The sequence below is a fragment of the Ictalurus punctatus genome, chromosome 11 (assembly GCF_001660625.3).
Source record: "Ictalurus punctatus breed USDA103 chromosome 11, Coco_2.0, whole genome shotgun sequence".
NCBI classification, from domain to species: domain Eukaryota; kingdom Metazoa; phylum Chordata; class Actinopteri; order Siluriformes; family Ictaluridae; genus Ictalurus; species Ictalurus punctatus.
Window position 1 is genome coordinate 11791623 of NC_030426.2, and position 24592 is coordinate 11816214.

A 24592-nucleotide genomic window follows, 5' to 3' on the forward strand; every position below is an offset into this window, starting at 1 on the left:
CAAATAGAACATATTGTATCTGCTACTCCTTTGGAGTTACCTTTGCATAAGTTGTTACTACATTTGTGTACATTTTTCATCTGATGAGTTATTTGGATATGATGAGAGAACTAAAGATCTGGATGTTGCACTTTTGTTGTTTGTCTGGTTTGACAAGCACATAAGCCTCTTATGATCAGTTGTAATCAGGGATCATAGCCTTGATATTTTTGTAACAAGAGTCAGCATTTGGCAAACATACACAGTAGTATGGTATAGAATGGTAATTGGCAATATACAGGTGCATCTCAGACAATTTGAATATTGTGGAAAATTTCAAGTTTTGATAGCAGCCTTCAGCTCACCTGTATTGTTGGGTCTGGAGTTTCTCATAGATTCTCTACGGGGTTCAGCACAGTAATACCATGGTCAGCAAACCAGTTACTAATAGTTTTGGCACTGTGGGCAGGTGCCAAGTCCTGCTGGAAAAGGAAATCAGAATCTCCATAAAGCTTGTCAGCAGATGGAAGTATGAAGTGCTCTAAAATCTCCTGGTAGATGCTGTATTGACTCTCGACTTGAGAAAACACAGTGGACCAACACCAGCAGATGACATGGCACCCCAAATCATCACTGACCGTGGAAAATTCACACTGAACTTCAAGCGTCTCAGATTCTGTGCCTCTCCACTTAATTATATATATATATATATATATATATATATATATATATATATATATATATATAATTTAACTCTCGTTGGTTTGATTAGCGATGTAAGGACATTAAAAAAAAGTCAACAACAAAAAGACAACTGGACAGAGAATTGTGTGTTTATTCTCTGCGTCAAGATCAAAATAATGCCTCATTTCCTCAGAGTCTTTAGTACTACTGAAATGTGGTCATGTGAAACATTACTACAAAACAAAACAAAACAACCATTAGTAATGAACTAATCATTAATGGTTAAGCATTAAATGTTATCATTTGTGTAATCTGCATATCCCCTTGTCAAAATTCCTATTGGAATTTCAGCTTATCCTGTAGGATCTTATTTGATTTTTAGAATATTATTGGAAATCTACTTGTATTTTATTAGAAAAAATGCCTTTTTATTGGAAAATTATAGTAGATTACAGAGTGTGCTTTGGGAGTTTAAAAATCCTAAAAGATCTTATTTAATAACAGAGTATTTTCTCTCTCTATATATATATTTTTAAAAAGTGTCCATAAAGTTGTGTGTAATAAAGAGGAATGACACAGGAAAAAAGTATTGGACATGCTAACCGAATTTTTTTTAAATACTTAGTGAGAAGCATTTGTTTGTAGTAGCCCATTTTGACCCATTCTTCTAAACATATTTTCTTTAAAACTTGTTCAATTGGATTCAAGTCAGGTGACTGACTGGGCCATTCTAACGCCTTGATTTTTTTTCTCTGAAACCAATTGAGAATGTCCTTTGCTGTATGCTTTGGATCGTTGTCCTGCTGGAATGTCCACCCACGTCTCATCTTCATCATCCTGGTGGATGGCAGCAGATTCTTATCTAGAATCTCCCGGTAAAGGACTCCATTCATCGTTCCTTCAATTATATGAAGTCTGCCAGTACCATGTGATGGAAAAACAGCCCCACACCATGATGTTTCCACCCCCACACTTCACTGTTGGTATAGTGCTTTAAGGGTGATGTGCAGTGCCATTTCTTCTCCAAACATGGTGTGTAGTATGACAGCCAAAAAGTTCAATTTTGCTCTCATCCGACCAGACTACAGTCTCCCAGTATTTCATAGATTTGTCCAAATGAGTTGTAGCAAACTTTAAACGAGCTTCGACATGCCTTTTCTTCATTAGTAGTCCTGCGGGGTGAGTGTGAGCAGTGGAGTGTATTGCCCATTATTTTCTCTGTGACGATGGCACCTGCTGCCGCCAAGTGTTTCTGGAGCTCTTTCCGAGTGGTCCTTCACTCTTGGGCTACTCTTCTGACTATTCTTCTGACTCCCTGGTCAGAACTCTTGCGAGGAGCTCCGGTGCGTGGCTGGTTGATGACAGAGTGATGTTGATTCCATTTGCGGATAATGGGCCCAATGGAGCTTACTGGAATATTGAGAAGTTTTGAAATACGTCTGTATCCGATTCCATCAATATGTTTTGCAACAATAAGGTCGCGAAGGTTTTGATGAGCTTTTTGCTTTTACCCATCATGAGATGTTTCTTGTGTGACACCTTCGTAACAAAAAGCCTTTTTTTATAGACCATCAATTTACTAACCCAGCTGATATTAATGTGCACAGATATGAGGTATAATTACTTACCTTGCCTTGGAAAACTGCTTTTTCTTAGCGTGTTCGATACTTTTTTCCTGTGTCATTCTACTTTATTACACATAACTTCATTTATGGACTTTAATGATGTGAATTCTTTATATTTCTGGATTTCTTGAGTTAATACTGATGTCTGATGAAAATTTCATGTGAATAGCCTCATTAGAAATATACTGAAAAAAATGTCAATACTTGTCTCCCCTCACTGTATGTCTTGTCCTATAAGACAATTACTATAGGAATCTTTTAGGAATGCTTCCAAAATATGACTGTAATTAGAATTCTAATTATAGTCCTGTATAAAAGTTTCTTTTGAAATCCTTTAGGATTTTTTGACAAGGGTCGGTACCTTTTTTAAGCAAAGAATCTGCCGGACCTTCAAACATTTTAGCTGAATATCCATGAAATAGATACTATATCTCACTATAATCTCACAAAACTCCCAAAAGAAAAAATGGAAAATATCAGAGCATGTGTCAGCATAAACGATTAAGTTGGTCCACAGTGCTGAGCTGTTACAGCAAGAACTGAAATCTGTTAATACTTTGATACCCGTAATGGTCAGAAATTAAAAATAATTATGCATGAGCGATTGGACAGTGTCATGGACTGACCGATAAGTTTAGAAACTGTTTGCTTGCAGCCACTGCTGCAAAAGATATAAAGTTCAAATAGGACTTTCCACATTCCCCTAAATCAAAAAGCAATACATTTATTTATAACACATTCAGTTAATAACTAATTTAACAAACAATTAAGAGTTCAAATTGTGTTTGTTATTCATTTTACCAATTATGAAATAAAGTTCTCTTTTTGAACACCAAATTACAAATGTGCAAAAAGTACAAAATCAGAGGTTATCATATGTTCACTTAAAATTAGGACTACATTATGTAGTAAATTATGTAAAAGTGCAGATTTTATGGCCATCGTTTACCAAAAAATAATAATAATAAAAAGTCATAACCTAGAACAGTCACTGATGATCGACTCAAACTATTATCTCACCATCATCACTAGTTGTGGTTTAATAGAGAAGAATGCTCAACAAGCTTAAATCCGTGGTTTGTTGTATATGAGAAAATCAGAGAGGTCGTGCCATGTATTGCTGTCGTGGTAGAGGTAGTTCATAGAGGACTGAAGTGAGGGCTGCAGGGTGTGAGGATGGTACTCAAATAGCCAGAGAACTATGCCCCACACCAGCATGGCAAACAGTGGGAAGGGGTCACTTTTGGGCTTGGGGATGTAGCCCTTTTCCACAGCCAGTTGACACAAGGCAAACAGAATTCTAGATAGCAAGTACATATTTATCTAGGGAACAGAAGATAATCATAGCATTGTCAGATATATTTATGAGACCATACTGTATAAAGTTCTTATATACAAATCAGTCAATGAAAAATCCCCTGCATTTAAAAATTATTTAGATTCCGTTTACCTCAAATAAGCACATCTATTGATATGCATAGTAGGTAACTTACCTGGCTGTTGATGTGGTTATTGTCCCCAAATACCAGCCAACCTCCAAGACAAGCAGCCAAGAATGAGTGAGACTGAAGACTCTTTCCCTGAATGTACTTCTGAAGTGCCAATAGTCCTTTATATGAAAATACAAAGTAGGCTAGGTTCCTTGAGTGTGTATATGTGGCCTGGGCTATAGCTTTCAGCTTGGATTGAAGGCTAGAATGCAAAGACAGAATACAAAAAAAAATTAACCATAAAAGTTGTCTTTAAGAATATACGTCCAGTGAATAACATTATAAATGTTAGCAGTACCCCAGATAGCATGTAGTAATTGGCCCAAGCTCAGCAGTCCCATGGCGACTGCGGCTCAGACTCGGCATTGACATGTATTACCCAGGCCGAGTGTGGCCCACAGCTCGCTCTGGCACATGTGTTTTTGTTACGGCTGTAAAGCACTGGGCTTAATTAGCCCAGATCTGGCTATAGAGTCTGGGCCACTTCTGGCAATGACTCGGCTTGGTTCAATCAGATGGTTACCTTAATGTAGCAATAATTAAATGCTTAACATAAAATTTACTTAATTCCCTCACAGTATCTGATACTGTTCTAACTTTTAATGTCACGAATTTGTCAAAATTATGTAAAACATAAGTTAATTTTTTAAATAAATAAATAAATTAATTAATTAATTAATTAATTAATAATAATAATAATAATAATAATAATAATAGTATAAGACAGAACATGCACTAATATTTTATAACAGTAGCAAATATATTTAGATATAATGCAGCAGGTATATATACCTTATATATCAGAATCTTTGATAGATTTGCCTAAACAAAGGAGTAAGTTTTACCTATACCACATTAGAATCTCTGCAAAAATATAATTGCAAAAAAGTCATATAAGAAGCTAATTTAACTCACATGCCCATGTATATAGTTTAGAGGTCGACCGATTGATCGGATTTGCAGATTAATTTTGACCGATAACCGATTGCTGGGACTATCGATTATCAACAAAAATTCACAACGATGGTTTTTCTCGGTTGCATCAGTGGCTGAGAAGGGTCCACTGTCATTATACAGTATGAGAGTGTCCTCCAGAGCCAACTATTACTGTCACTATCACCATCACTATGACGATCATTATCACTGATAAACTTTGTGTTATTTAAATTGTTTTTTGATCCATTTTGGATGTTACTATTTATATTTGTAGTGTTACTTTTTGGTTCAGTTTACATGCATTTTTTAAATTTACTTTAATATTTATTAATAGTTATATTCATATTTATATATTTTTTTCATTTACAAACATACAGTCCATTTTCATGGTACAGTCAGTACTGTTTATTTTGGTAATAAAGTTCAGCAATATTTTACTTTGAGTGTTTTCATTCAGTATAAATTTTAAAAACTAACAGTTGGTTAATCAGTTATCAGCAGGTACTGCTTAGTTATCGGTATCTGAAAAATCCACTATCAGTCGACCTCTAGTATAGTAGCCTGCTTTACCTGCCACTTCGAAAAAGAAAGGTCATCACCAGTGCGTGTGGAGCCCGGATCTTAGCACCGTACCTGTAATAAGGTTCATAAAGATTAATGACAACCATAACATCATTAAGACTAGATCCAAAACAATATAGTACCATGGGCATAGGAGCCATTATACATGGGGGGCACATCCCCACACATTTCAAAATCTAGGGTTTTCATAAATCAATGCTATTGGTCACCCTTTAAATCTGTCTGTGTGTTTTACAAATATTTAACCAATACAAAGTCATTACAAATGAGCATTTAAGCACTTTATTTAAATTAAAAAAATATATATTTTCAGGGGAGCATGCCCCTGAACCCCCTTAACATTTCAGCACCCCCCACAGGTTCAAAATCCCTCCCACACCCCTGTATAGTACTCACCTATTTTGGAAAAACTCTCAACATAGTAGTATGCTGTTTTGGACAGAGCCAAGCACTGGTAGAGATCATTAGTACTAATTAGCCGACAGACAACATATGAACTTAGACTGCACTTCTATGAAACACTCTTTTAAAGCCCACCCAAGTACAGAAGACCTTTCACTAGTATCAGAATAATAGGTTCCCATCCCCACTGTGCAGTATACCAAATAATAATTATATACTGCGTTTGAGTTTATTGAGTATAATTACGTGCAAACAATAATACTCTTTGGGCATTAAAATACCTGAACAGCACAAGAAATAGAAGAACATTTCTTTCCATTGTGGTCCATAGTACAGACGGCATATTAGGGAGTTTAAAGTGGTCAATTTAAAGTGGTCAACTTTAAGGGGTAGTTTTGTGCATTAGAGCAGTAAGTGATGTAGAACACAGCCAATGATAATGTACTGACACATGCGCAGTGTCTCATTCAACGAATGGGTTCTAGTTACAGTGACCTGTGCCCCATTTCTCCCTACATTGAATTAGCACGGAAGCTGTACAAGTTACTTCAGGAAGAAGACAGTGCTTTTTTATTATCAACCGATACTACAATTTATCTAGGGTTACACAAACAATGTATTAGGTTGTTAAAAAGTGCTAGAGAGCTTGTGTGCAAGATATAAATATAACAAAACAACCAATATATAAAACCAAATTCTTCTAAGGAACAGAAAACACTCACACGGCGCCATTCCTGAATCCTTTAAGCACAGCAAGAGCAGCTTTGTATTTTTCCTGCTGGAGTAATGTATTGATTGTATAGAGCAGAGTTTTCAAGACCTCGGACCCTGCCATATCGGAGTATTGGGGATTCTTAACGCTGTGACAATGTCACGCGAGCACAGCGCGTGCGAGTCTACCTGAAACATGGGTTGGCAACAAAAGGTTCCGCATTAATGCAAATATGGTTGGAATCAATAATACACGAACACCGCCAATGTGCATAAGATCAAGTGTTGTTTGTCTCACCAATAAAGTAAAATTATTCGGTTAATTTACCTGGCTTAATTTATGTGTATTCTCAAGATGTGTTTTACAGACTCTGATGATTGGGCTCTGTCATGACTGGACTGTAAAATCCGCCCAGCCTCCAAATTAAATTGTTTATATGTAATACGCAAAAACAACGGAAATCATTTATGATTTGTCATTTATCATATATAATAACTAGATAAAATAGATGATGTGTTTGTTAGCGCTGTACTCTATTGTATACGTGCTAAGTGAGCAGTGTGGGTGACATCACAGTTATCGTGACGTTATAATGGCTTGCTTAGCAGCGCGCGCGTTCTATAGAACACCTGGTCAGCATTGGAATCTCAGTGCATTTAAAGGACAACATCGAAAGAACACGTTTTCTTTTACAGTGAAGAAGTTCAGTGACGATTCAAAATGTCGAGTTTTTGGTTTAAGGTAAGAAATTCTTGTGCCCGATGCTCCCTGGAATAGGCTCCAGGTTCCCCATGACCCTGAAAAGGAGTAAGCGGTAGAAGATGAATGGATGGATGGATGGAATTCTTTAATCCAGAAACTTTCACACATCTCACTTACTGTTCGTTATTGAAAGTGAAATATTTCAGTATCTCAAAAACACGTCTTCTAACCTACATGAAAGGAGGTTAATTTAACGGTCGTTTTTATGTTGAGGAGAATTCAGGACAATATTTATGGCATTAAACATTCAGACAGGCTGAAGCTATGATGTTTATAGTTATAAATCATATTAAATTTTTATCAGCGTTAGGGTCCATCAGCTGTTCATTCTTTAGTGATGGTTATATTCATTATTAGAGCTGTCAAATATACTTTAATGATTTAAATGACTTATTTACCCACAGTAATGTTTTCTTGTCGCTTATATTTATGTCAGTTTTACATCCTTTAACTTGTGCACGGGAGGAAATGTCACACAGTGAGGTCGCGTCCCAAATGTCTTCCTATTTACCTTATATATTCACTACATAGGGTACAACATAATAGTAGTGTTATACCCACTACCTAGTGCATTTAATGTTCAATTAATAGCTAATTGGATTTGACTTCAATAAGCGTCTAAAAATAACTGTAACATGTTGGGAAAAAAAGGAGTATTTTCATAAGCATCACTCTTGTGTCTGTGTGTTTCTTTTATTATCTGTAGAAGAAGAATGTGCCTTCTTCAGTACCTGTGCCACCTACAGAAAGGTAAGCTACATTACAGACATGTGCATCTCCATAATGAGATCAAACTCCAACAAAACGTCAGGTATTATGGGTAATGAATTCAGACTGAGACTGTGTACGCTCAGTGCCCTGTGTGATAAATACTGTATAATTTGACTGATAGCGAATGTGAAGACAAACAGCATGTGTTTATTCCTCAGCGGCTTGAGAACACTAGCAGAGACGCCCCGACCTGAAACGAAAAAGGATGGTCTAAGCAGAATCTTAAAAGGGGTTTTTGGGAGAGTAAGAACATCTTTTATACAAAATATTCACACACAAGCATCACATTTAATATTTGTCACTTAAATGTCACACAAAATATCAGACTTGTAAATTGAATGAATTGTCCAAAAGCTTATTTGATTAAACCTGTCGACTTGCAGTTTAGTGAAAAAGTTTTCATCCCTCTTGTTTTATATGTAAAAAGGAGCAGAGAATCATGGGAATCATGGTGCACCCTGCAGCTTTTACATAAAGGTAAGTTACAGCAAAAACTATACAGCTCCATGCTGACATCATAAAATTGTAAGAACTTTTGGTTTTTAGAGATAGGTTGTGTAGGATCAGAGCCCAGATTTGAAAAAAAAAGAAATACTATAGAATGTAGATAGTTTCTGTGAAGAGAAACAGCATCTGTTTATTCCACAGTGGCTCAGAAACTCCCAAAGAGACCCTGCAAACTGTCCCTATGAAATTGTTAGGGGGGTCCAAGGAGGGGCAAACCTCAAAGATGACCAAGAAGACCTCAGCTAGCCGCAATGAGAAAAGCGCAGAAAGGATGCAGGTCAGTGTGAAGCCAACCTCTGAACTCCCTGGGACAAAATATATAGAGGTCAAAGAGGCTGATGTGAAGATAAAGTTACAAAACTCAGTGGGGACCAGGGGGAAGAAGACTCTGCCTAGCCAAGAAAGGAAAGCTGCAGAAAGGCAGGAGGAAAGGAAGGAAATGACCCCAAATAAATGGCCAGCACTGGCAGTGGATAACAGTGATGAAAAAGCAGCAATATATGACACGGAATCAGTCGATGGTCCGTATTATCTAGATAAAGTGTCCATTCCAGAAGACTCTGAGGATGGGTTTGAGTATAAAGAGATTAGTTCTGAAGAGCTAAGTGTGACTAAAGAAGAAGATTTGGAAGCTGTGTCTGAAATTCTGCATAACAGCACTAATGACTCTGAGTTTGTACCAGACTTGACACCATCCTCATCCCAGAAACTACAAAGCTCCAGCCCTGAAGTCATGGACAATTTTCTTTGCGATTTTCTCATGAAGATGGGAATGCATAAAACATTAGATTGCTTCCAGACAAAATGGTTTGAGATGCTCCACAAAGGCACGCTCAAAACAAACAGGTGGGATTCATCCCTGATATATACACACACAACCAGCTGCTGGAGAATGAGCTGAAAGATATCCAAAAAGAGCGAGACATCTACAAACAGGCTGCCTTTCAAGCCAAAGAAAACATTGTGAAGTTTCAGATTGAATGGGACTTCCATCAGCTGCACCATAGGCATGTCGTGCAAGAGAGGAACAGACTGATTGAGGACATCCAAAGACTAAAGGAGCATTATGAGTCTTATGGCCCTGCTTTGAAACAATTGAATGAGAAGTACCAGACAGCTATGAGGCAGAAGATGTTAGTAAGTATTGAGAGGGACAGACTCTTCAGTCAAGTTCATAACCTAGATAGCACTCTGCGTAATTCACAGTCCTCCACAGGAACCAACAGGTTTCTGAAAGACAATGGGTGTAGTCCAGCGCGAGGTACCAAACCATCAGTTGATGAAGTGATGACTTATGACCCTGCCAAAGACCAAACCAAGAGCACTACTAACAAACACTCACAAGATTCAGAGCTCCCAGCAGATACACGCATGAATCCATTCCTGCCCCAAATAAAAGCCCTATCTACTGAAAGCACCCAAATATCCGGATTCTCTGTGACCAAGTCCATCAAAGCCCACACTATGGCTGTGAGCTATCTTGCTCTCCATCCGCGCAAACTGCTTATAGCTTCTGCAAGTGATGATCACCATTGGAGGCTTTGGGGGATGCCAGAAGGGAAGATGATCATGACTGGCTAGGGTCATACTGACTGGCTCTCTTCCTGTAGCTTCCACCCCAGTGGACACTGTCTGGCCACCACCAGTGGAGACAGCACAGTGAAGATCTGGGATTTTGACAAATCCTGCTGCGTGCTGACCCTGGAAGGCCACACTCAAGCCACCTGGGGATGCTCCTTCCACTTCTGCGCGAATTTGTAGCCTCCTGCTCTATGGACAACACAGCCAAAGTGTGGGACATAAACAGTGAGCGCTGTCGCTACACTCTGTGGGGCCACGTTGACTCAGTGAACAGTGTCAGCTTTGTGCCCTTCTCTAACATTCTGCTCACCTCTTCTGCTGATAAAAGCATTTCATTGTGGGATATGCGTACTGGACTCTGTGGCCAAACATTCTATGGGCACAGGCACTCGTGCAACAGTGCAACCATTAATGCCTTGGGAGACACGATTGCTTCCTGTGATTCCTATGGCATTGTCAAATTATGGGACATAAGGACCATATCAGCCATGATGACTGTGGCTACCGGACCACACCCTTGCAACCAAGTGGCCTTCACTCCAAATGGACAGGTGCTAGCAGTCGCAAGTAACAATCATGAGGTGAAGTTGGTGGATGTGGCATCTTCACATGTGACCAGTCTTTTGGGTCATAATGACACTGTTCAGAGTGTCAATTTTGACCATAAAGGAGAAAACCTATTATCTGCTGGATATAATGGGGAAATTTTAATCTGGTCAAAATAAATGGTAAAATGGTAAATGGTCTGCACTTATATTGCACTTTTTAACCTTAGTGGTTCCACAAAGCACTTTACAACTTGGAGTTCAGTGACTTTGGCAGGTGGAAACACATGGGCAAGATTTTTTTTCAGCAAATATATTTACAATGAGATTATTCACATGAAATTTTCACTATATTTTGGTATTAACTCAAGAACTCCACACATATAAAGAAAACCAAACATTAAAGTCCATAACTGAAGTTATGTGTAATAAAGAGGAATGACACAGGAAAAAAGTATTGAACACGCTAACTGAAATTTATTTAATGCTCAACTGCAGTATTCAGATGATGCGTTCAATATTTATTTTCCCCACTGTAAGTTTTATAGATGGAGTGACTGAGACTGTTGGTGCTTCAAAGTTGAGGTGCTACAACAGAAGAGACTCACTCATGACTACAACTGTTATACATTGTGCATTGGGCAGTGGACAGGAATCTAATGGCGTTTTCACACTTAGTCCAAGTACTCGAGTCAATGACTGCAATGAGTAATTGACAAAATAGATAATAAAACGTATAAGGAACCAGCAGTAAAATGTACAGAATATGACACCTGGTGTTAGTGTTCACAAGTGTGAAAATGACCTAAGAGTGTGAGGTCAGAAATATAACAGGGAGTGTGAGTATTCAGGCCTTTATAAAAGAGACATGGGATTTTGATCCTTTTTGTTCTTTGATGCAGAGATAAAGATTTTAGAGTAGAGATTTGGCACGTGTAAAATAGTCTCAGGTGCCGGTAAAAAGCTGCGCAGCTACACTCTGGGCACGTTTTAAATTCTAAAACTTATTGACTTATTATTAAACTAGACTTTCAAAATTCAATTTATAACATGTGAAAATACGTTTTTAGATTTATACCTCTCTAGTTTGCCGCTTTTGCAAAGTCATATTTTACTGCTTGCTTCAATACTCTCCATACAGGGTCTCCATACAAGTTCAAGCACCTAAATAAAAAAAAAGTTGTCAATATTAAGCAACATTAAAAACACTATTGCTGTTATGCAAAGGACACTACTTATAAGACTGAACTTGAATTTCACCTCTTCAGATCATGAGTAAATATAATTGGCTGACTGCTACACAACTTCTGGTCCTCTGGAAAGGGAGTCCTTTGTAAAAGACGTATTTACTGCCTTTGAAGTAAATGAACTACTTTTTCCAAGATGCACTGCACAATACATCATCGTGTCAGCAAGGACTACTGCCCCAGTCTGGTTCCAGCCTCCAGAAATAAAAACCCCATTAATTTTCTCCATAGGGGAATTGATTTTTAAGGATAACTTATAAACTTTTAAAGTCAGACCTAATGTGAGCTCCGATTTAATACATGCTATATGATTTTGTTGAAGTCATCAGTTCAATTTATATCAACTTATTAAGTATTAATAAGTATTTAGGCTAGTAAACTAAGGTACAACTACTAAACAGCACAAAGTACAACATTTTTCTGCATGTTTTCTATCTTATAAAAAGTGAGAATATATATATATATATATATATATATATATATATATATATATATATATATATATATATATATATATATATCAGCCATGATGACTGTGGCTACCGGACCACACCCTTGCAACACACACACACATATATATATATATATATATATATATATATATATATATATATATATATATATATATATATATATATATATATTCTGCCACAAATGTATGCTTTGGAACAACGGCCTGCTGCATATATTTGAAAAAAAATATATATTTCGCTACCTATTTCCCTTGATGATAATAAACAGTGAGGAAATGCAACCATACTGTAAGTCTGGCTCCAGTGCTACAGAACAAGCACTATTTCACTTGAGAACTAGGGAGCACTGGCTTGATTTTGTATGTCCAATTGTTCTGCTCTTCTTTCCCTTTGAGTGTATTTTTGTTTCTCTTTAACTTTTAATGTATAGCTGCGCTAGCAAACTAGTAATGTTATTTCAGACTTGGTACTATATGTTGTTCCTGCATTCATAGTCTAGTGATGAGTAACTGCCCGATATTTTTTCTCAGCAATGAATCTGAAGGACAATTAAGTTTTTTGATTAGGTTGGGAAAACATCATCCCCAGCTGCCTTTTCATCTGAGTCTGGTGCCAAGCCCAGGACTGTAATAACTGCCGACGATGCAGCTGAGCTAGTCACATTATCTGGAAGACATCCAATGGCTACATGAATTACAGACTGTCATGATAAACACAGGACATTGATAAATGTGCATGACAAGGACAATTTGTAGGTAGGCACTCAGAGCAAAATAAACTGAATTCAGTTCAGTTTGATTTTATTTGTATAGCCCTTTTTATTTAAACAGACATTGTCAGCCAGCTTTACAGAAATCTGGGTGTGGGTCCCTAATGAGCAATCTGAGGCCCACATCCTGGCAAGAGAAAAAAGGAAGACTCTTTTTATGGTCTGTTCTATTGAGATTAAATAAAATTTCTGGGACAGTTTTGCAAACCTAGAATATGTATGCAAAAAGCATAATATGGTACAATCTAATATATTTTTGGTATATCATGGTATAAGTACATATAGATTTTGTTTAAAGGTATATATTTACAGATAAAATAACTGACAGTTTAACTGTCTGACTCCTCTTCTCTCAATTAACTAAGATGACAGTATTAATGTTTTTTTAGCCATCGTATGAGATTTTCATACTTAATAATCTGTTTTCTCTGTGTGTTGAGCTGTATGTGCCAAATCCTAATATATAGTACTGTGCAAAAGTTTTAGGCACCCATTTTTTTTTAGTACAAACTTTGTTATAGATTTTTTATTTTATGATTTCTATATAATCAAGTCAGTACAAAAACATTTAGATTCCTAAACATTATGGAACAAAATTAAATGTTACAGAAAAGTTTGTATGCACTTTTCAGACAAAAAACCACAATGAAGGCTGCTGGGTTCTCCAGAAGAACTGTGGCTGGTTCTGCAAGAAGCTCAATAAAAACTTACCAACTAATTTCCTTATAATACTGCACAAATTGTACCAGAGACTACTATTTTTATTTTTAATTTTTTCATTTACTACTAACTGCTCTTTACTGTACTTTAAAAAAAATGTAGAATCATGTAATTTCATTATTTCTTTCAGCACATTTATGCTGTTTGTGTTTTTTAATGATTGTCTACTCTAGTGCATGTAATCCGATTCTGGTGTCACCTAGAACAGGATGGGTTGTGTTGAGTTGGGTTCCTTATGTAAGGAACCCAACTCTTCCTTATGCAATTTCTTCCTTATGTAATCCCAGCCCCCACCCCCGGTTAATTCCTGATCATTGTTTCTATCGTTTTAACTTTTTTCGTAAATCTTTATTTTTCTTCTCTATTTACTCTATTATTCTGCTTTCTTCTATTTTAAAATAAACCATTAAAATATGATTATGCTACCTATCACAACATCAGTGTATCTGTATTGGCATTGCATGTGTTGCCATCTACTTTCTGAGTCTAAGAACTAACTGCTCTGAGCAGATTATGTTTCAGATACTAAAATCCTTAGCTTTTTTATGAACAATTTCGTGTTTTTAAAATTGGTTAGTAGTAATAATTAGTGGTAGTAGTAGTGGTTAAAATTCTGTGCTAAAGTGACCATAAACCCCACCACTGTGTGTTTTGTTGTTGTTGTTGTTGTTGTTGTTGTTGTTTGTTTTTGTTTTTGTTCCAGCACTGCCAGAAAGGTCCTTGCTTGTTCTAGATCATTGTACTGAGTAAAACACTGGCCAAATTAATAAATGTGAAATGAAATGCAACAAACCCATCATAATTCAAATACTGATTCTGCCGTTAACACATTTTGTGTTTGCTATGTAAAGCCTGACTTTGTTCTGGAGTAAATAAGAAAGGCCATGGCCAGAACTGGAACAATGAAAACGTTCTGGATGAATGTAGAAAAGTTAAAAGGAGAAATATGAGCAAGTGCCATAATATTATTATTGCCATAAAATACATACTGTACAGTCCCACACTGCATATGTGTCAAGCATCTTATATTTCTCTTAGGCAAAAATCTTCTGAATGATAATATGACTCACCTGAAATTCAACATTCCTTGGAAAACTGCTTTTGGTTAACTACTAAATCAGATGTGCTGCCTATAACAAATGAATGTATGTAAAATCCAATTTTAGGTGAAATTTCATGTAACATAACCAAATATAATACAAAATAACACACTATAGCAACAATTCAGGACCACCAATCATCACACGTCTGCAATAACCTCCCAAACCACCAGGAGTCTCCCATTGCCTCAAAATGTTTTCAAAGGCTATTTATGATCTGTGGGATCGGGCTACTTCTGTCAGAGACTCTCTGTCAAATCTGGAGAAAGGACTACCATTCGTAAAGATACCAATCTCTAGGTAGATGGTTATACATTTTGCAATTCTGCATAAGCAGTTTATGCTATATTGGGCACCTACAGTACATCACACATTGCTGGCTGATCTACAAATCTGCCTCATCACTAGCATTAAAATTACATTTCATAAAGGCCAACTGGCCAAGAAGTTAATGTAAAGCTAGTGTCTTAAATGTTGTGCTCAACATTTGGTGTGTAAATTTCTTGGGAAATGAAACTAGAATATGTTACATTTTAAAATTAAAAAGTGTAAGGTAAACATAATTAATGGAAAGTTTTTGTCTTGCCTGCAAAAAAAAAATAAAAATTCTATCACAATCACAATTATCGTATTCCCGATTTAAAATTTTACCAAGGTGTTCATTTATTTATTTCTACTAACTGCTTTTTCCTATTGAGGGTCATGGTGTACCTGGAGCCTGCAGTAACAGTGGAAGGTGGGCAGGGGACCACAACACGTTCACAATAATTCTGCAATATTAAAATTTATTCATCTATTACTATTTGTTGCTCACCCTCTACTGTGAACTGTGCAAGAATCCATTTATCACTTATCTGAATATATTCATATTTATTCATAGTGTACATATTACCATTATTATTATTTTTACTACTATTAGTCTTATCTTTCTATTCCTAGTGTGTGTATCTATCTATCTATATATCTATCTATCTATCTATCTATCTATCTATCTATCTATCTATATATATATATATATATATATATATATATATATATATATATATATATATATATATGAATTTTTTTCCCAATTCTATTCCTATATAATTTATGCTTTTTTTTTTCATCTGTTTTTTGTGTAATTGAGCTGCTGTAATAAGGGAATTTCCCTAGTGTGGGATCAATAAAGTTTTTACTTTATCTTATTTAATTTCACTGTAATAACTGACACACTTTATAGTTATTAGTAACTATTTTTTCTTTTTCTTTTTTTTAATATAGTTTTAATAACAGCCAAACTTGATTAGGTCTGTTATGATAATTTATTAAGTCATCTTACTACATTTTCGCAAACTCATTACTTGAACAGCGTGAGCATTGTCGTCATTCTGTAGTCATCTAGCATAGCTGGGGAGGTTTTGTGAGATTTTTTTTAACAGAAAATTCAATTTGTTGTTGTATTGATTAAAAACAACTCTAACAAAGGATTAAAACAAATGAACTGTAATGCAATTTTGAAGTTTTACTTGTCATGGAATTATACTTTGTTTTCCGATGTTTACTTTTATATTTTACCTCTTCACAACAATGCTATCCACAAATTATGAAATGAATTTCATATTAATATTGCTACAGGGAATTGCCAGACAGGTTAAGTTAGGATATGGAAAACAAATTAATTCATTCATTTATTCCTTTATTCATTGTTTTTGTTTGTTAAATGTGGGTTTCATAGGTATGCTAAATATGTGTACATTTTAATTAGTTTAATGCATTAGACAATAACTTTTTTTTTTTTTCTTTGTTCTTTAGATACCTATACAGCAGTGCTGCTTCACTGTATGTGTGTGACTTTTGTTTCTCAATCAGATATCTGACAAACTGATATCCTTGAATAAACTTGTCTTTATTTGGAATATTCATTTTGGGGGTCTCTATCATACTATAAAGAGTTATGGAGAAAACCTTATTTATTCTTTCTCTCTATCTCTCTCTCATACTCACACACACACACACACACACACACACACACACACACACACACACACACACACACACACACACACAAATATTTGTGCATGCATAAATGTGCTTCAAGGTAGTACCATAAATGGCAGTATCACTCCTGGAAAAGACCAGTTTGAGGATATGAACCATGTCAGATCTTTGACTGCATATACATTCTATTGATCACAGATCATCAATGATAGAACTCCTCTATCCACATATCATATATTTATCATATATATATTTTTCACTCTCTTGATATGTTATAAAATGTAATAAAAATTAATAATCCCCAACTGTAGTATTCACAAATATAATAAGTAGACTACAATTAAAAAAGTAATTCAAGCAATTGGTGAAATTATTAAGCTGTTTTGACATTTTTTTTTTATTAGAGCTATTTTTTCAGTCTTAAAAAAACATACATATTTGTTCATTTGCTTTCAGTCCCCAGGAGCGTTATTGCCTTTTTACATCCATCCATCCATCCATCCATCCATCCATCCTCTATACAGCTTATCCTTTTTCAGGGTCACGGGGAAACCTAGAGCCTATCCCAGGGAGCATCAGGCACAAGGCAGGGTACACCCTGGACAGGTGCCAATCCACCGCAGGGCACAATCACATAGACAATCACACACCCATTCCTACACTACGGACACTTTGGACATGTCAATCCGCCTACCATGCATGTCTTTCGACTTGGGGAGGAAACCCCCTCAGCACGGGGAGAACATGCAAACTCCACACACACAGGGCCACGGTGGGAATCGAACCCCCGTCCCTGGAGGTGTGAGGCGAACATGCTAACCACTAAGGCCTTTTTACATGTTACATGTTTTAAAAAAAAAAAAAAAAAACAGAAACAAGGTCAAGACCGGGTAGTGTTTATAAAATACAAAGGCATATAATCATCACAAGGTAAAAACAGAGTGAGACTTTGCATTGAGAATGTGTGAGTTCAGTGATGACATGACACTGTCAACCTTTAGTCAGATACTGCAGTTTTGATGTCTAGATTTTCAAATATTTTTAACTTTACACTTTTTATTTTGACTTAAGAAAAAACACAGCTACTATTCGGTGCCACACTTATGCGATAACCAGTGTTGGTGGTGCAGTTCAGATATATATTCAGTTATATATACAGGTATAGTCCAGAAACGGGTCCTGAGCACTTCTTGTAATGCAATTTTGGATTAAGAGAAAATTAGTGTATTTACCACAGTACCAAACTTTATAGTTTTTTTTTACTGATCACAGTGAATTTGATAATTCACTGTTAATCCAAGTTGGAAACGTGGAAAGTGCTGCTCAAAATAACTCTGTGAGAGTTTACACTTTGCTGTCACTTGCAGGTGTTTTCACTGCTCCAGTGAAGGATGTCTTCACTTTCTCAATTTTTTTCTTTGCATGGAGTTTTGCAAAGAACAGTACTGGTACACACACACACACACACACACACAAACACACACACACACACACACACACACACACACACACACACACACACACACACAGACCATACACGCACACCACACACACAAACACACACATACACATGCACGCACACATGCACACATGCGGGCATGCACACACAGGTAAGAAAGGGCACAGGTTATATAGAGATCATGATAAGAACCAATAGGTGAACCACTCACTAATTAACCCTCCTATCCGTCTCCCTCCTGTTACAACACTGACCAAAACACCACCCCGCCTGCTGAAAAGTGCTGCAAACAGGGATGTTTACTGAGTCTGAGCAATATGGGTAGTCATTGTGATGCTTCAGGAGAGAATACAAGTTTATAATAATCATGACTTTACAGCATTCATTGGGACCCTACTTTTCACAGTCTCACAATCAAAATTAAATTCTTGGTTTAAATGAATGGAATTTATATCCAAATATGTTGTTACTTATCATAGCTTAATCACCATATATCTTGTGCTGCAATTGTTTACTGTCCATCCCTGCTCACTTTTACTGAAATTTAATAAATGATCGTCCTGAATTTGTAAGCTGTCTGATATTGCCCTTTGTTTTTTTTTTTTTGTTTTTTTTTAGTATTAAAGCTTCTGAATATTACAAACATTATACTGGAAATGTAAAATTAGTTGCCTTTGTGCTGGTGCTTAGTGAAATTGACATTATTAAGCTACAATGAAATAGCCCAAGTAATTGCCATGCATAAACTCTATCATGATCAACCACCAGAAACTATTCAACTTAGAATTGCACAAATATGGGCTAAATCCAGATATGCTTGGTCATTTTGGTGTCAAGTGTTAAAAGGCTCTGTATGTTCCATTTGGGGTATGCCAACATAGAAGCAGTTTGTGGATCAATCACCTGCATGATGGCTGCTCACAGAGAATATATACCTTCATGTGCTCTGTGAGCAAGTAACTGACACAGCATTGAGACAGATGGCGGGTCTATGTTAGATAAACCCAGGTTTCCTACAATCTCTTGCCATTTTCCTTACTTACCAGGACATGACCAAGAGAGCTTAATGATTGTTTGCACAAATACTCAGAGGCCTCTTTATTATGTGCATTACAGCATCCTCCATAGATATTGGCATTCTTTTTGAAAATGCCAATAATCTATAAAAAGAAAAACACATGCAATAATATTAATATTTTGACTTCAAACATGCGAGGACACTGGAGTTTTATCGGAAGGTTTATTTATTTATTTTTTTGGAGTAGTGCAATTCTTTCTACAAAACAAAGAATTTGGCAGCCCTATGATTAATATTTTTGGAACATCTGCCTTGGAAGGAATAATAGCACTTAATATTTTCCTATAATGTCTAACAAGTTTGGAGACAGTAGTGGAGCAACCTTCGTCCACTGCAGAAGATTTTAAACTCTTTTATATTCTTACTTTTAAGCATGTGGATGTCCCTCTTCGATTCAAACCACATGTTCTTGGTAGGGTTCAAATCTAGACACTGCAGTGGTCATTGCATAACACTGATTTTGTGTTTTTTTAACCATTGTTCTGTTGATTTTGAAGTATTTTTGTCTCATCCTGTAGAACGCTCTATCTAGAATGGCCAAGTCTGAACCTCCTTAAACACCTGATATTTTACAAGTAGTACCAGTTTTTCTTGTATGAGGTCCTCTTTTGTTGCTAAACATGCTGATGGTGTATATGATCAAAAGTTTGGTCTCATCAGACTACAGCACACAATGGCTATTGAAGTTCTAATGATGCAGTCAAGTTCAGGTCCTGAATTTGATGAGATGCTCTGAGGACAGGATTCTTTCAACATTTCCAAGTACCATGCGGTTATAGGTATTTAACTGATACTTTTGAAACTTGGAAACCACAATAATCAACTAAACAGTGCAATTCCAAAACAGTGCACTTTTTTTTTTTTTACCTTATTCACCATCCTCCTCACTGTGCTCATGTGTTCACTTCCTGACCAGTTCTTGTATATTTTATATCCATAACCTGATTGCAGTAGGTCAACAGCCATCTGTATCTTTTGTATAGAAATTTCTTTGACTTTTCCCAAGGTAGTGGGGCATATTCATTGTGTACAACCTCATATTTATGCCCCAAGGAAACAAAACATGGTTAAAGGTAACACCAGAGTTCCTGGGGACAAAAGCAAATTAAAAACAAAAATATAGGTTTTTCAATATGTTTGCATTTCTTTAAAATAATTCTTCGATGTATCAATAATTTTGGCACATTATTATGAGAGAAAATATTATTACTTAAAAAGACGAAGGGGTCAAATATGCAGAAGATGCTGAAAAACCAAATAATGTTCAGGACCTGGAGGATTTTTCTGAAGAACATTGGGCAGTTTAACTGCTCAGGACAAACAAGGGACTTGATCAACTATCACAAAACATAATAACAGTCATTGACCATCCCAGGTAACAACACACTGTATTAAGAATCAAGCGTATGGAAACTTTTGATCTGGTTCATTTGTGTAAATTCAATTAATCTTGTGTCTTGTGGATTATAGGTAAACAGCGGTTATGTGAAATAGCGTATTCAGGGCAGTACTAAATGAATAACAAAATGCAATATTTATTTATTTATTTATTTATTTATTAACATTTTGCAGATTCTGAAAGGCATATGAAAACGTATGACCTCAACTGTAATCATCTTTGCTCATTTTGCTAATTTTACAATTTTACTTTATGGAGGGCACTGAAACTTGTATCTATCTACTGCACTCCTTGGATATTTTATCAGGTCCACCTACATATATGTGCACTCTGTGAGTATATAATTACTGACTGTATTCTGTCTGTCGTTATTCACAACTCACCAGCCCCACTAACACATCCATCAATAGACAGGGAAGGTGATAAGACTAGTGCTTACCAGATATTATTTGGGGGTGGAACATTCTCAATACAGCAATTACACTGACCTAATATTGTGTGTGGTGCTGGTATAAATGTATCAGATGCAGATGGGATGCTGGGTTTTTTTTTTTAAAGCATGGTGTATATTTACGGATCATTTTATCAGGGACACTTTCCTTGTTAGTTGATCTTGTAGGTACGCAGTTGAAAACAATAGTTCTTTGATGCATTTTAATCTCTGTTTCTGACCACAGAACCTTTGCTGGATAGATCATTTTGGATGGCAGACTGTTCTCATGTCAGCAACTACATATAGCTTTTTAAAATATCCATGAAAATGGCTGTATTAACAACAGAAACTCACCAGGTAAAGTACAACCCATTTGAGGATCTCTGTAAAAACAATTTTCAGGTAATCCAAATAGAGGTAAATATCCTCTAACTAAAGTTGACCATTTTAATATTCATATTCAATATTTAATATCCAGTTTAAATATTCAAATCTGCTCACTGCCTATTTACTTACAAACTGCACTGTATCTGGAGTGACTAATGTCTACCCTCCTTGCACACATAATGGCATTCTGTCTCTCTGTGATCTCAGAAACGACCTCCCTAACACTGAAGCAGGCACAATTAATCAACACGAGGGTAGATTCACGATGAAAGTGAGCCGCCCCGTTACCCCAAGGTGTAACAGATATTATCATGCTTGCGTGGGTCTGGTCTTGTGCAGAATTTCAAAATGATAACCTTGCCAATATCTGGTACACTGCCCAATTCCAAATTTTTTTCATAAGGGACTGATAGACATACTAAATGTGTATTTGGCAGCCATTTCATCATACCACAGCACACTAAAATTGGTATGTCTGAAAATTGCCTTTTTGCTAGTGATCACTAGTGTAGGAGAACTGCATGTTTGGTAATAAGCTGGTCCTGCATGTGTTGTTGGTCAGATGATTCTTGAATGACCTTGTGGTTGAATTCAGGATTTTTGCCCAAAGTTATATCACACAACTCCAAATCAGTAGATTGACCTTGAAGCATTCAATGAAATTTCATTTAAACAGAGCGTTGTTTTTTTTTTTTTTTTCATTATGTTTCCTACAGTATTATTTAGACTAGGCTACAGCCATCCAATCCCCACATTAACTGTTCCTCTACCATGCAGGAAAGACAAGGGTGGCTCTCGTGTCTATGCAGAGGCTGGGTTCCTGCTACCTGAAAATCATCAGGCACACCAGGCAAGATTGCCCCTACTAGTTATATACTTCTGACTGTCAGCTCTGAAAACCTTTCCATTTAGTTCTAAGGTCAGTCCTGTTCAAGATGAAGGGGTGCAATAGAATGCTAGTTATGCATGTAGCTGGCTCCTAGGAAAGATTTGTATCATCACTGTGTGACTTTGTTTGAAGTTACTGAGATATGCGAAGTACTCAGGTGACTCTTAACATCCCTGTTGTTTATGTTAGGCATATGAACATAGGTGCATACGAACCATAGTAATACACTGTATGTAACTATTTACTTGTGACACCTGTGCGCCACAGAAATTTCATAATTGCAGACCCACCCAACAAAGAACAGAAGTAACATCAGTTATTTGCTCTTTATTTATGCACAATTACACATAGTTGCAATTAAACAATCAAATGTTTCAATACATTAGTGCATACACACATACACACACCCACACTCATACACACCCACACACAGACACACACACACACACACACACACACACACAAAGATTAGATCACAGTATAGTAATATATTTAAAAATTTTGTCAATTATTTTATGAATGTTTGTAGTCCTATGCTTAGGATTATTATTTAGAACATTTTAATTTTCATTGTTTTTAATGGGTAAAGATGTTTAAAAAATCGTAGCAAAGAAATGATAATCTAGAAAAAGCATGATTGATCACACTTTGACTTATAACTTTGCATTTTAGGACTTTAATACTCATTTAGGGATTACCAATTGGCCCTTGGATCCAAAGTGTTCTCCACAGGAAACTGCATTACTGCAATTATGGGTTACCTATAAAAAAAAATACTTATTAGTATTGTAGGTCCACACATCAAACATGATACACTCGGTTGCCATTTTATTGCACACAACTACTTTGTAGCTACAGTCATTGGCCATTTTATTCTGGAACATCTACCATATAGTTGCACTTTTTAGTTATACAGTTGTTGACTGTTGCCTCTGTTCTTATACACAATTTATAACCGTACTCTGTCCATCAATGGATAAGTAACCACTAGGACCACAGAGGACTACATATTATTTGGTTGATGACATGGTGTGAGTGTATCAGGTGCAGCAGTGTTGCTAGGGTTTTTAAACACCTCATTGTCACTGAAGAAATATACAGCCAACAGAAATTGATTTGTTTTTAACTATATTACTGAGATTTAATGAAATAAATTTACCATAAGTCTCAGCCTATCTTCTACTCTGGTGACAATTGTGGTTGAGATCCAATACAATCCAAATCTTTCTAAGTCAACCTTTTCCCCCTTGAACCTGACCTCGGCAAAAGGAAACCGTTAACAGATATTTATTTATTGTATCCAAAGCAGAGAGAAGATCTAAATCTATAATTTTTAAAGAAAAAAGTGCCTGACCAAGCTAGAACTGGTTATTGGAAATGACGTGGCAGACTTGAATAACACTCAGCAAAGGGGGTTTGAAGTGACTGATTTCTTCAGCACAATATATTGTCTATATAGGATTTTAGAGCACTGGGAATCCATCAGGTCAAATCATTGTCTATTCTGAATAAGCAAACAGACATATAATTGTTCAAATACCAGTTAGAACAGAGAAACATTGCATACAAGTTTACTTTTACATTCTCCGGTTAACACATGCACCACTGTTCATAACAATTTGTAAGTCCTTTTCCAGGAGGTTTCTTGCTTTGTTTGCACTGAAACTCATCTGATCACTGAGGTCCATAGCAGTGACCTAGACTTGCTTCTTGTGCTTTTCTGCTGGGCAGATCCTTTGGAATAACTAGATAAAGTTATGAGTCATGTCCTGAGGCATAAAGATGTCCCCTTAGAATCTTTATCTAGTCTTCACTAGAATATTTCTGTATACTGCCCAGGTTCTCTTCCATATCACTTGTCTGTATGAAAACCATGAGAGTAGTCAACTGTGATGGTCTGACTTCCTGTCATCATGATGTGATGGTTGTCAGTTGCAATCTGCATTCTGTTACATTGTGTGGTTGCTGTAGCTGATGTATGTTTGTCTGGGGCTAAGTCCTGAAAGAAAGAGAGAGCATGATCCATGATTCAAAATTTAACATCCAGCTGTTTGCAATTAACATCTGCTTCTTCATGTACAA

The 24592-nt window shown here is 36.3% G+C and overlaps 2 protein-coding genes and 1 pseudogene across 3 annotated transcripts in view; 1 reads left to right on the forward strand and 2 right to left on the reverse strand.

The window, feature by feature from the left end:
- Positions 1-794: 794 nt before the first annotated feature.
- pxmp4 (peroxisomal membrane protein 4) lies at positions 795-6585 on the reverse strand. The gene is made up of 4 exons (XM_017480090.3): positions 6421-6585; positions 5285-5347; positions 3782-3980; positions 795-3611 (listed from the first exon to the last, which is right to left on the reverse strand). Exons 1-4 carry the CDS (start codon positions 6531-6533, stop codon positions 3354-3356), a joined length of 633 nt encoding a protein of 210 aa, XP_017335579.2. The 5' UTR covers positions 6534-6585; the 3' UTR covers positions 795-3353.
- Positions 6586-6681: 96 nt separating this feature from the next.
- LOC108272021 (sperm-associated antigen 16 protein-like) lies at positions 6682-11070 on the forward strand (annotated as a pseudogene).
- Positions 11071-22844: 11774 nt separating this feature from the next.
- LOC108271537 (metabotropic glutamate receptor 4) overlaps positions 22845-24592 on the reverse strand; it is a 154917-nt gene continuing 153169 nt past the window's right edge. For both annotated transcript variants that reach the window (XM_017479175.3, XM_017479174.3), the window contains one exon: positions 22845-24509. In XM_017479175.3, the coding sequence (XP_017334664.1) occupies positions 24460-24509 (50 nt within the window). In that variant the 3' untranslated portion in view covers positions 22845-24459. The remainder of the gene's footprint in view (positions 24510-24592) is intronic.

Excerpts from the sequence above, each read along its gene's own strand:
- pxmp4 (XM_017480090.3), bottom strand. The coding sequence starts at position 6,533 with ATGGCAGGGTCCGAGGTCTTGAAAACTCTGCTCTATACAATCAATACA. Across the intron at positions 5,348-6,420 it reads GGATTCAGGAATGGCGCCGT|GTACGGTGCTAAGATCCGGG; the intron begins GTGAGTGTTTTC and ends ACCTTATTACAG. Across the intron at positions 3,981-5,284 it reads TTTCTTTTTCGAAGTGGCAG|CCTTCAATCCAAGCTGAAAG; the intron begins GTAAAGCAGGCT and ends TTTGCATTCTAG.